Source organism: Maniola jurtina, chromosome 13 (assembly GCF_905333055.1).
Source record: "Maniola jurtina chromosome 13, ilManJurt1.1, whole genome shotgun sequence".
NCBI lineage: Eukaryota > Metazoa > Arthropoda > Insecta > Lepidoptera > Nymphalidae > Maniola > Maniola jurtina.
In genome coordinates, this window is record NC_060041.1 from 4,225,745 (window position 1) to 4,238,984 (window position 13,240).

Genomic DNA, 13,240 nt, shown 5'->3' on the forward strand with positions numbered 1-13,240 from the left:
GCTCGATAGCTTTAACTAAGTTCTAGAGAACAACTAAATAATAAAAGCGCGTAAAAGTGCAACAACCCTTGATAATTTTACTAACACTAGTCGTACCGCACTGGCGATCGTCCATAATATTATTTATCTGATAACTGTTGCGGGACTCAGTCGTGGGAGTAGTTAGTCACTGCATGAGCATTGTGAATTCGAGATACAAGTGAAGTGAAAGTGAGCAACCTCTTGTTTACAATGAGTTCTACAGAATATCCCCCTAACTACCATTTCGGACATTTAGCTTTCGAGAGTTTGAGTCTCCATACAGATCGTGTTTGTCAGGTTTGCTTTATTTTATTTATACAAGTACTTTAGATATAAATAGGTTTTGATTTCAGTTCCAAGATTTATTTTTAGTTCTGGTCATTGTTTTTCATGTTTCTCGTTTAATCTATTTCTCATTCGTATTTCGTAAGTAGGTACGAATATGAAAATTCTCGTACTACCTACAACTTAAACAGAACTTACTACGTACTTGCTTAGATAGATAGATAATAATTATTAAGTCTTATTTTTGGTTCCATTCACATTATCAGCTTACCTAACTCAGATTTCCATTAAATTTTTAGGAAATAATTTTTTTATTAAAAGCAAAATATTTTGATTATGTTATTTTAAATCTAAAATCAAGGATAATACGAAAAAAAAATTATGCTTAAGTATCTATCTCTAGTAAATTGAGCCGTGACATTGTGGTTAAAACGTCCGCCACCTATTCGATTCCGGGCATGTACCTCTAACTTTCGGACCTATATTATTATCTCGTATATACGTTTTAAGCAATCAAATATCACTCGCCTACGGTGAAGAAAAAAATCGTGAGGAAACCTGCATCCTGAGAGTTCTCCATGATTTTCTCAAAAGTGTGTTAAGTCTGTCAATTCACCCTTGGCCAGCGTGGTGGACTATGGCCTTAACCCTTCTCATTCCGAGAAAAGATCTGTGCTCAGTAGTGGGCCAGCTATGCGTTGATCGTGATGATTATGATGATCCCTAGAAAATTGGTTACAAAATCACAAATGATTTAAGGTTAGTCCAAGCCATCGTGCATCCAGAAATTGACCAGTTGACCCTAATTATCACCAAACAAACATACCTATCTACTTATTTAGTTTATCTAATCGTTTGAATTCTTTGTCTTAAGCCACTTATATTGACGATGCTTTTATTGAGGAATATTACTTTTATCTACTTATTTCGTTTTACTGCATTCTCAATTATCTACTAGGTAGGTACTTAGAGGAATATTTTTATGGTGCACCTACAAACAGGTCTCTACCAAGTCTCTACCTCTATGATATAAGATCTTCCATTATCTTGTACCTATTTGTTTCATTATTTTGCGTGTGGATCAGATCCGTTTTATTAACCCCCGACCCAAAAAGAGGGGTGTTATAAGTTTCACGTGTGTATCTGTGTATCTGAGCATCTGTCTGTGGCATCGGAGCTCCAAAACTAATGAACCGATTTTAATTTAGTTTTTTTTTGTTTGAAAGGTGGCTTGATCGAGACCCGGGAGTGTTCTTAGCTATAATCCAAGAAAATCGTTCAGCCGTTTGAAAGTCATCAGCTCTTTTCTAGTTACTGTAACCTTCACTGTCAGGGGTGTTATAAATTTTTAATTTACACTTATGTGTTTTTTCTAAACCCAGATAGATGCAGCAACTGGTGCAGAAGAGAGTTACGAATCAGTATTAAAGCGATCCATCAGTTTAGCGAAAGCACTGAGAGCATATGGATTAAATCCGGGTGATGTGATGGCCATCGGTGGTCCTAACCATCTGGATATTTGCATACCGCACTTTGCAGCACTCTTCAACGGTTTGCCGATTGTTGGCGTCGATCCGTACTTCAAATATGGTAAGCCATAAGTCTACGTGGTATAGTACCTACTAGAGGTAATAAGCGATTTCGTTTTCATGCAGAAATTGCGGATTCAATTTTTTTTATCCGGCATGAAAATATCCTATAATACATTTATTTCCAGGATGCAAGTTATCTCTTTTCCATATTTCATCAAGAGTGTCTTTTGTTGTTCGTTACCTTTTCACGATTCAAATGCGAAAGTTATCGTCTTGACACACTTTCGAATTCATAATATCAGTGGGTATGGATTTAACAGCGCAGTTACTCGTACCTTACTTACACCTACTCTACTAAAATTATACGTGAAAATGTAAAACCACGTCTATCTCTCTGGCTAAAGAAGCCCTCAGTGAGCAGCTCGACTATTATTCTATCAACCATCTCATGCTTCTAAGGATATCTCCCTTCTATAGTAGACTCTTGTCCATTTGCTTTTAGACGAAATGCGAGCACTCTTTGAGATAACGAGACCGAAGATAGCGTTTTGCCAAAATGAATCGTACGACACATACGCAAAGGCTGCAGAGGATCTTAAACTGGACGTTAAGTTGGTGACTTTCGATGAAGGAGAATGTACGATGAAAAAGTTTATAGACATGTACGAGGCATTGGACCCTGTAGAGGATTTTAAGTACGTAAGTTTTTTAAAGAATAGCGAGTATTTTTTTTTTTAACTAATAGTTAGCCGTGATGGCCTTGTGGTTAAGACGTCCGTCTCTTAACCGGGAGGTCGGGTGTTTGATCCCGGCCACGCACCTCTAACTTTCGAACTTTTCAGAGTTACTCGTATGCCCTTTTTAAGTAATTAAATATCACTTGATTTTAACGGTGAGCTAAGAAAGTCGTGAGGAAACCTGTATGCCTGAGAGTTGTCCATAATTTTTCAAATGCATCCATGTGAAGTCTGCCAATCCACAATCCACGCTTGGCTAGCGTGGTAGACTGTGACGAACGCCTTCTCATTCTGAGAGGAGACCCGTGGTCAGCAGTGAACCTGTGATGGCTTGATTACGAATCTAAATATTTAATCTATACTAATAAATAAAATTGGAGTGTCTGTCTGTAATTTCGAAATAACTACCACATATTAAGGTCATATGGTTATTTGAACGATACCATAACTGAATCACACGTTTTTAAAATTTTTGTCTGTCTGTCTGTCTGTCTGTTTGAAAAGGCTAATCTTCGGAACGGCTGAACCGATTTTAACGGGATTTTCACATACAAGTAGAGGATTGACCAGGGTGTAACATAGGCTACTTTTTTAACCGACTTTCAAGAAGGGAGTTGTGTTTTTCTACCTATGTACACTGAAATCTCCGAGATTTCTGAACCGATTTGCGTCATTTCTTTTTTAATCGATAGAGAACTTTGCGACATTGTTTCATAAAAAATTTGGATTTCAACTCTTCAATCCTGATGCTGCAGGGGATCTGACCAATCCACGCGGGCGAAGCTGCGGGCATCAGCTAGTACCTAATATTAATGAAGTCCGTCGATAATCAACCTCCGTCGACAGACAGGTTAGAGGGCTTAGATCACAAACATGGAATTCGGAATAACTTGGCTATCACCGCTTTTTGTCAATTTACTTACTTAGTAATAAATATTGACATTACTTTCTTTCCATTGCAGGGTGGCGGAGTATGACTTAGATAAAGTATACCCCTTTCTTATATGCACAAGTGGTACTTCGGGAAAATTAAAGGTTGCGGCCTTTAAAAATAAACCGTTGCTAACAAAAATCCACTTTTTCAGAAAGGCCGAAGATCCGTAAGATTCTTTTGATTGCTTATTTATACCTTTATGTATATCACTATTCATCTCACAATATTTTTTTTTATTTGTTAAAAGGACCACCTACAGAATTACACAATCAAATTATAGCTCTCGTGTATCTCTCTCTAAATTTACGGGCAGTCACAGTGTGCACCGGTAACAATAGTCGTACAATAATAAGAAACAATAAACCTAAAGAATATAAAAAATACCTAAGCTTATAAATCTTATTTCATTATTTTTTATTTTTATTTGTACCAGAAAGTTGTTACAATATAAATAAAAAGAAAGAAAAAGTGGACAGGGAAGCACTTATCTCTATAAGAGATCTATAGTTTTACATGAAATCATAGCCGTTCTACTTCTTTGGTTATTGTAGTGTGTAACAATGCAGCTAGCATTAATTAGGTCTCGTATAAAAGTCCGTAAAATATCATAAACTTAACTTATTTCGGGCAGCCAGCATAGCCAAAATAGATACTTGCGACATTATAATAATTTGCTAAATCTAATCGCCTGCAAATTGGTCGATTTCAGAAGCCTCAAGACAACGTTGGTCTTGTCCCCAGTGAATTGGATATCATTCTTCTTTTCGCCAATAATTGTGGCCACTTCAGGAGGTATAAGGCTACAAACTTCCAATCCAGATAACTATGACAACATTATAGACATGATCAACAAATATAAAGTAAGTTGCTGTAACTTCGGTGTTTTATCGGATACACTTTGGAGAGTGTGCTTAGGAACTTTAAAATCTTATTGCTCTTTTACTTTTCTACCATAGAACAGAAAGAAACTGCGAATGTTAGTATTCTTGCAATATTATGATCGATAGAAAATATTCTCGCATGGCACGTTTTTGCTCAACGTTTCGCTAAGGTCTCGGATGCTCCCGTAGTGTCCGTGTTTACTGCCACGTGTCTATAACCTAAAATATCTTCAAAGGAAGAGAGAATAGGCAAATTTTAGCAAGCGCGTTCAAACTCTAACATCATCATTCACCTCAAAGACTTTTTGCTAATAGCTTGTTGTATTTTACAGCCCGAAAAAGCTCTGTTAAGCCCTGCACACATAGGATCCCTGTTAGCTCGACATAGTGAAGTCGATCTAACTTGCTTCAAAACCATCACTGGTACAGGATCTAAACTTTATCTAGATGTTAAAGCAGGATTCAAGGTATTTCTGATTTTTTATGATTACGCTGGTATCTGTCTACTGTTTAGTACAGTAGGTACGCACACAGTGATTTGTATATATGGGGAATTATAAAACGATCGAATAAAAAAAAATAAGCGACTAATAATGAATCGGTAAAAGCCTGTAAATAAAAGAAAACTTCCAAAAAAAGGAGGTTCTCAATTTGGCGCCTTTTTGACAGTAGGTATAAGTAATTCTATAATACAATTTATTTTAAAAATTGTATTTTTCCAGAAACTTCTTGCCAGTGATTGCATGTTCGTGGAAGCTTATGGTCAAACGGAATCAATTGGGTCAGTCCTAGTTCCGAACGTATTCGGACCTCCCGGCTCTTGTGGAAGGCCTGGAGATATGTATAGTATTAAGGTACACTATTATGCCTTTTTTATCGCTGGGGAAAGCGTCTTTTCCAACATTCTGGTTATCTTCGATTTCTTTTACTATCTAAATAATTCTAAATTAATTTTTAACAACTTTTAATGTTCGCCTTTTAGTTGGTGGATCCAGATACTGGTGTGGAAATAAAGGAACCCAACGTTACTGGTGAAATATTGGTTAAAGGACCTGGTTTTTCGGTCAGTATCACACTAATATTATAAAGGCGAAAGTTTGTATGTGTGTGTGTGTGTGTGTGTGTGTATGTTTGTTACTCTTTCACGCATAACTACTGAATGGATTTGGCTGAAATTTGGAATGGAGATAGATAATATCCTGGATTAACACATAGGCTACTTTTTATCCCGGAAAATCAAAGACTTCCTACGGGATTTAAAAAACCGAAATCCACGCGGGCGAAGCCGCGGGCATCTTCTAGTGTAACATATGAAACACGTAGGTCGGCGGTTCGGTCAGCGAATCAAACGCGACCGTTGCACTAATTGTCGTACCTACTCCGAGCACAAACTTTGCAACGCAAAGCAACCACAGTCATTATATTATATTATATTATATTATATTACATTATCTTTATCATTATAAAGAAAAATATTAATTATTACAGTGTTATTACAATGATCCAGAAGAAACAGAAAAGTGGTTTACAGAAGACGGCTTCTACAAAACGGGAGATTTATTATACCGCGATGAAGACAATAACTACTATTTTGTTGACCGATGCAAAACCTTAATGAAGTACCGAAACTTTCACGTAAGTAAAATCAAAGGGATTTTTAAGAAACTTAGATTCTTTTCGATGAAGAATTAATATACTTTAAAAAGCGAACAATTATTGCAAGTTACAACCGTTTTGAAGATATATTTAACTGCGTTTACAGATATATCCAGCAGAATTAGAGGAAGTAATAAACAGACATCCTGGTGTGAAAGATGTTTGCGTGGTCGGCGTCGAGGATCCTGTTGATGGTCAGAGACCAGTTGCTTGTGTGGTGAGACAAGGAGACTCGAATGTCACCGCACAAGAGATAAAGGATTTAATAATAAGTGAGACATTTTTACACACAACTTTATCGGTTGGTTGGTTTTGTTCAGCGTCAGGTATATTAGCAGAGGAGTGGACTGATGACTTCCTTGCCATCATGTGGAAGAAGTCATCACCGCTGACAAGATTGCGCTCAAGTAACAACCGCATCCTGAATATGTTTGCGAATAAGATGGACTCACCAATGCCTAAACACATTGTTTAAGTGTTGGTGAGGCTACAATTATTGTAGATGTAAATTTTTAACTGTTTCTATTCCTCACACACTTTACTGATTAGGTTTAAGAATTAAAATTGTTTACTAACTAGTTGCCCTAAATAAAGATTTATTTATCACACTAATATTATAAAGGCGAAAGTTTGTGTGTATGTGTGTGTGTATGTTTGTTACTCCTTCAAAATGGAGATAGATAATATCCTGGAATAACACATGGGTACTTTTTATCCCGGAAAATCAAAGAGTTCCCACGGGATTTCAAAAAACCTAAATTCACGCGGACGAAGTCGCGGGCGTCAGCTAGTTTACATAGTCTGGAACCAAATTGACTTGAGGCTGTTGTGTAACTAAGTTGTAAACACAATTTCTGTTATAATTACTTTTCAGGAAATCTATCGAAAAACAAGGAACTGCGAGGAGGTGTGATATTTCTTGACAATCTACCCTATACATCCACAGGAAAAATTCTCAGAAGCAAAGTTAAAGAGATTGCTATAAATGCTAAGAGAGAATAAAGTATTGGCATTTATTAGAATCGAAAAGTTTTGATTGTATTAAAAGTAGTATTGTTTTACAATTGTATGTATGTATGCGTGTTTAAGGAAGCATGTTTTTAAGTGTAAATGAAACCAATTGTTATATAAATAAAAATGTTTATTCTTTTATTAGTAGGTATTATCAGTTATCACACGCGGTTGCATTCGACGTTACCTCGATGTAAATTATCAAATTTTCGATAACTGCCCATGTTTTAAGCTGATAATTATTATCAATGATATTATGAACAAGGTTGTAACGTTGTGAAGGCGTTACATTTTTTTAAATAAATAATTCAAAGCATGACATAATACTGACGGACAATGTTACCCGCCACCACTACGTCCTAGACGAGTTGTCCCGTGCGGCCGCTTGAAGCAGGAGGGCACCTCTGCCACGCGGCGCGTGCGCAGGAAGGGTTAGGGTGACGCTGGAATCGTTTTTTCACGTCAGACGCGTCGCAGTGAACATATCTAAAGGTAACGTGTTCCTGTTGGGAATACAGGAACACAATATCCCTGTACCGCACTACCAACTACTACGGTGATCTTGTAAACCCGTTATACGGGTTCACTGTGACCCTCAAGATTCTCGGTACCCCTCAAGATTCCCGGTAGTTCTTTGTGCTCCTTTGGTCTACGCCAGGCACGCTTACTCGTGGCACCCTCTCCTGGTGTCACGAACCTCCAGGCGCACCTCGCGGCACCCTCTTCTGGTGCCACGAACCTCTCCGCACCTGGCCGGCGGCCTGCCACCGAGCACCAACCAGCGCATCTTCCACCTCCTTCGAAGACCATCTCGCCGGGTCCCGCTACCTCCGGGACGTCACCGCACGGCACAGCAGGGAAGTACCGCCTACTGCAAGCCTTAGAGACTGTAGTGACGCCAGCGAAAACTCACGACCCTACCTACTTACTACTAAATAAATTCTTGTGTTGACTTTGGGGTGTTTCTTTAATCTCTTCACCACTGACCGACCCCCAACGTCACAAGGTGAACCATCACAATTTAACTAAAATGATGCACTTAATGAAGTTCAGATAATATTATATGCGGTATGATAATATCTGATAATTAACCGACCCACCTACTAAAAGTAGTATTAATACAAGATCCCGGATCACATTCACCAATCTCTTAACCTAGTGAAAAGTATTTTATGAATCATACATTATAAACGAACATAACATAATAACGAATGACTTTTTTAATGAATTAGGAGACTACCATTAATTAAATAAAGCCTTGTAACCAGGTTCTTTGTAAGAAAACACATTTAGGATTCACGAGACAAACTATATTATGTAAAAACAATGCCCGTGACAATCGCGGGACGCGTACATGTCAAAGGTAGGCGCGAGTTAGACTAGCGAGGCGCGCGGGCGGCGACGAGCTGCCGTGCGCCTCTCGGGTGCGATCGAGTGCGCTCGGCAAGGTTACTAGGCGCCTTAGCGACCGGTTGTCATGGCAACGGTGGACGAACGCGGCACGTTTTAACATGTCTACCACAGGCTCCCCCTTTTCACCTGGCTTTTGTGCCCTCACAACAGGTGAAACAAGCAAAAAAAAAAAAAAAGGTTAGGCAGGAAATTTCCGCGGTCTACCCCGTTGTCTTCGGGGACGGAGTGGTTCCGGCCGATCGTCGTCGCGCGCGTGGTAACGACGCAGATCTACGGTGTGGTACTTACCCAGTACGTCCTCCGGTTTCCCACAGTGGGCCAGTAGATACGTCGTGGGACTTATTTTCTTGCTTATGACGTAGGGTCCATCACGTTTAGGAGCGAGCTTGGATGTGACACCTTTCCGGGCATCACTCAGCACATGACTGCGTAAGAGGACCAGATCCCCTGGCACATAGTCCTCCGAGAGACGTCGAGTTTGGTCCTTACTCGCTTTGCTGCTATCCTGTTCCCGCTCGATGGCCTCTTTCGTCGAGCACAAAGTTTGGGCCATTTTCCGCAAGTAGGGCGTAATTTGCGGCACGAAGTTCTCGGCCTCAATTATCGCGCGAAGATCACTTTGGGCGGTGATTGGCGATCGCAGCTCTCGGCCAAAAGTGAGATAAGCCGGCGTATGCTTAGTGGACTTACATATGGAGGTGTTCAAGGCGAACCGTATGAACGGTAAAGCCTCAGCCCATTGTCGATGCTCATTCCCTACAAGGAGGGCTAACTGACCTTTCAAGTCCCGGTTCTTTCGTTCCACCGGGTTTGCTTCTGGATGGTAAAGTGGGACTAGGCTCTGCTTAATTCCTAGGACGAACATGGCCTGCTGCATTAGATCCGCAACAAACTGGACCCCATTGTCTGAGATTAGCTTGCGCGGCAGGCCAAATCGGAGAAACACTTCTTCAATGAGCACCTTAGCACAAGCTTCAGCAGTAGCATCAATGAGAGCGAAGAGCTCCACCCACCTACTAGCGGTATCCTCTACGATTAGTATCCATCTCTCACCGTTCGGCCCCTTGGGCAATGGTCCGAAGAGATCCACGGCTAACACCTCAAACCGCTGAGACGGCACAGGTGTTTGCAACAAGCCGGCTGGCTTCTGGTTGCTAGGCTTATAACGCTGACACTCTATGCAAGTCTTAAGGTACTCGGTCACATAGCGTCGCATACCTGGGAAGTAAAATCGTTGGGAGATACGATGGAGAGTTCTTTCTATACCTCCATGACCCGAAGTGGCAGAGTCGTGACATTCCACCATAACCGGCTTCTTCAAATCCTCAGGCACGACGAGCTGGGGCTCTTCGGTATCATCGTCCGTATAGCGGTACAGAACTCCTCCGCACATATGGTATCCTCTTCCTGTCCAGGTGCTGATTGCAACTTCTTCCTTACCTTCCAATCCTTGAATGATTTTAGCCACTTCCGGATCGGCTAACTGAGACTCTCGTACGGACGTTGCATTCCAATGAGGCGTCTCTACAATTACCGTGCAGACATCGCAAGCCTCCCGCGTCTGTCCGTCACAAGGCGGTCGACTGAGCGTATCAGCGAGGACGTTTAGCTTTCCGGGTGTATACTCCACTTGAAGATCAAAAGCTTGCAACCGCATCGCCCAGCGAACTAACCTACCTGTGGGTGACTTAAGGGTAAGAAGCCACCTCAACGGCTGGTGATCGCTACCAACGCGTACCGGGTGTCCATCAATGTAGCCCCGGAACTTCTCGCAGGCCCACACCACCGCAAGGGCTTCCCTCTCTGTGGTCGAGTAGTTGCGCTCAGCTGCCGTGAGAAGACGACTGGCATATGCTATTGGGCGTTCCTCGTGAGCTGACTCCCCCTGGAGTAAAGCAGCGCCGAGTGCGTAGCTGCTAGCATCTGTCCTCAGAACGAAGGGTTGGCTGTAATCCGGTTGGATAAGAATTGGCGTGGAGGTAAGTAACCGCTTAAGTTCTTTGAAAGCCTGATCTTGGGCTTCTCCCCAAATCCAAGCTTGATCCTTCTTAGTAAGCATCGTTAGTGGTTGTGCGATTTTCGCAAACCCTGGCACGAACTTACGGAACCACGAACAGGTCTGTAAGAAGCTCTTGATATGCTTCACCGACGTTGGTTGGTTCATATCTTGAATGGCACGTACCTTATCTGGATCCGGCGCAATACCTTCTGATGAAATAACGTGTCCGAGGTACTTAACGCTTTCCCGCGCGAATACACATTTGTCGCGGTTAGCTTGGAGGCTGAAGACACGAAGTCGCTCAAAGACAGCACGAAGATCCTGAAGATGCTTAGTGAAGCTGTCAGAGATCACGATCAGGTCATCAATGTATCCCAGAAGAGTGACATCTTTAAGGGAAGCGCCAGACTTGAACCTGTCAAGAAGCCGCTGAAAAGTAGCGGGAGCGTTCCGCAACCCGAACGGCATGCGCTTAAATCGATGAACCCCGAACGGAGTGACAAAAGCCGTCTTATCTTGGTCCTCCTTCCGAACACATACTTGCCAGTACCCAGCCCGAAGGTCGATGGTGCTCATGAAGCAACTTTTCCCAGTATACTGTAGCAGATCGTCAATTACAGGTAAGGGATAGGAATCACTTTTGGTGATGGCATTTAACTTACGATAATCCACGCAAAACCTATACGAACCATCTTTCTTTGGTACTAATAGGGCCGGAGCAGCCCACGCGGACTCGCACTCCTCAATAATTCCGTCGCTCAACATCTTATCGAGTTCCTTCTCCATAACGGCTCTCTTGGCAGGAGTGAGGCGATAGGGCGGCACGGCAACTGGTGAGTGGTCACCGGTGTCAATGGCATGTTCCGCAAACGGAGTTGGTCCCTTACCTTCTTCGAAGACGTCGTTGTACTGGTCAATCAGGCATGCGAGTTCAGTACGCTCAGCAGGTGACAGCTTAGGGCCCTCGTCCACTCTAAGCACATTCGCGGAGGCACATCCCACGAAGTTACGCGAGGACTCACACCGCAACGGATAAACCGTGTGAGGACGATCGGCCGTGAACCAGCTGTTCGAATCTATGTTAATTACCAATCGCGCTTTACGTATGAAATCTATACCTAGAAGTGTATCATTGGTACGCGAATGAGTGAAAATGATAAACGTAATAGGCACCGTTACGTCAGTCTGGGCTAATTTAACCTGTACGTCCGCGAGTTTGACCTCGAGGGTACGCACGACCCCATCCGCGAGCCTTACTGTCATTTCACTATTCCGGAACGAGTGATGTGTATTTCGCAACCAATCGTAAAGCCTAAAGCCAGCAATGCTACGCTTTGCGGCGGTGTCAATCAGACCGGTACCATGGCAACCATTAATCACAATATCGAGAATCGGACGATCACCGCTGCCCGTCGCCTCCCCACTCGAGGCTGAAATGGTAGACGCAGCTACCAAGTCCGACTGCACACTATCAGTTACATAAACATTTTCCGAAATATTGTCTCTGAGAGACAAATTTTCGTAGGCAGGATAATCTATATTATCCTTACTCTGTGACATCATTGCTCTATGACTATTAGTTAGGCAATCATTGTCAGACGCATTGTCTCTGAGAGACAAACATTCGTTGTCACATAAAATTTTGTTATTCTTTGACATTATTGATCTATGACCACGAGTAGGAAAAATTTTCTTAGGTCTAAGCAGAGTAGACAAATTTTCCTTAGGGCTAAACACATCGCACGATTTATCATTATTACGATCATTGTCACGATTATCACTGTAAACATCGCACGAACTAAAGGAGTTACACCGCTCACAGTCCGATCGAATGAAACCCCTTTGTTTACACTTGTAACACAACAACGGACTATTGTTATTATTAGCCGGAGTCCCCGATTCACTCTTATGTTTTAAACGTAAACAAGAATCGACCCCGTGACCCCCACGCTTACAATAAACACAAAACAATTTACCTTTCGTATTGGTAGTAACGTTTACCGTACGTGAGTCCATAGGCCCTTGTGTAAAAGTTGACGGCGGCCTGGCGGTGACGTCAGAGCCCCGACTCCCGCCGCCTGCGCCGCTTGCCCCGCCGAGTCGATCGGTCGGGCGCACCGTCACGCACGAGTTTCCGCGCGCCACGCCCTGCGACGGCGTTAAGCTAGCTTCGCGCGCGGCTTCGTCGACGTTATTCATATGCGTAGCACTTTGCAGAACGGTTTTAGTAGGCACACTTTGTACGATTTCGGATAAAGATTCCTCTACGATTCTAGCCTTTTCATAGAGTTCATCGACACTAGTAAATTTATCCCGCGCTACGCGTTCACGTATATTTCTACGAAGAAGACCATAAATCATGTCAAGTTGCATCCGTTCGTCCACGGCATATGGCAATCTCGTGAATTTCGCGCGTAAGCGGGCAATGAAAACCTCTGCTCGTTCTTCCCTTTGCTCTGCCGCGAAGATTTCTCGGAATATCTTATGCGGGGGCCGGGGAACGCCATACATTCCACGAAGTTTAGAAATTGCGTCATCCCATGACGTAATCGTCGATTTGACGCCTCTGAACCACAGAGCTGCTTCTCCTTCAAGGAGCATCGGCAACCCCTTCAGTGCGTGATCATCCGATATGTTGACGCACTCCTTAAATACCTTCACCGAGTCAATGAATGCCTCCAGGATCTCCGGGTTCTCCGAACATCCTGCTCCATTAAACCTTGCTAGGCACCTAGCAAAGTTACCGGCAGGTTGTCCATTCGCAGACAGGG

At 42.5% G+C, this 13,240-nt stretch overlaps 1 protein-coding gene across 1 annotated transcript; it reads left to right on the forward strand.

Moving 5' to 3' along the window:
• Positions 1-114: 114 nt before the first annotated feature.
• LOC123871014 (luciferin 4-monooxygenase-like) lies at positions 115-8,311 on the forward strand. Its single transcript, XM_045914539.1, has 12 exons — positions 115-318; positions 1,689-1,896; positions 2,341-2,533; positions 3,538-3,675; positions 4,219-4,369; positions 4,723-4,857; positions 5,113-5,244; positions 5,373-5,453; positions 5,879-6,025; positions 6,153-6,318; positions 6,921-7,322; positions 8,064-8,311. Exons 1-11 carry the CDS (start codon positions 232-234, stop codon positions 7,046-7,048), a joined length of 1,566 nt encoding a protein of 521 aa, XP_045770495.1. The 5' UTR covers positions 115-231; the 3' UTR covers positions 7,049-7,322; positions 8,064-8,311.
• The last annotated feature ends 4,929 nt before the right edge of the window (positions 8,312-13,240 follow it).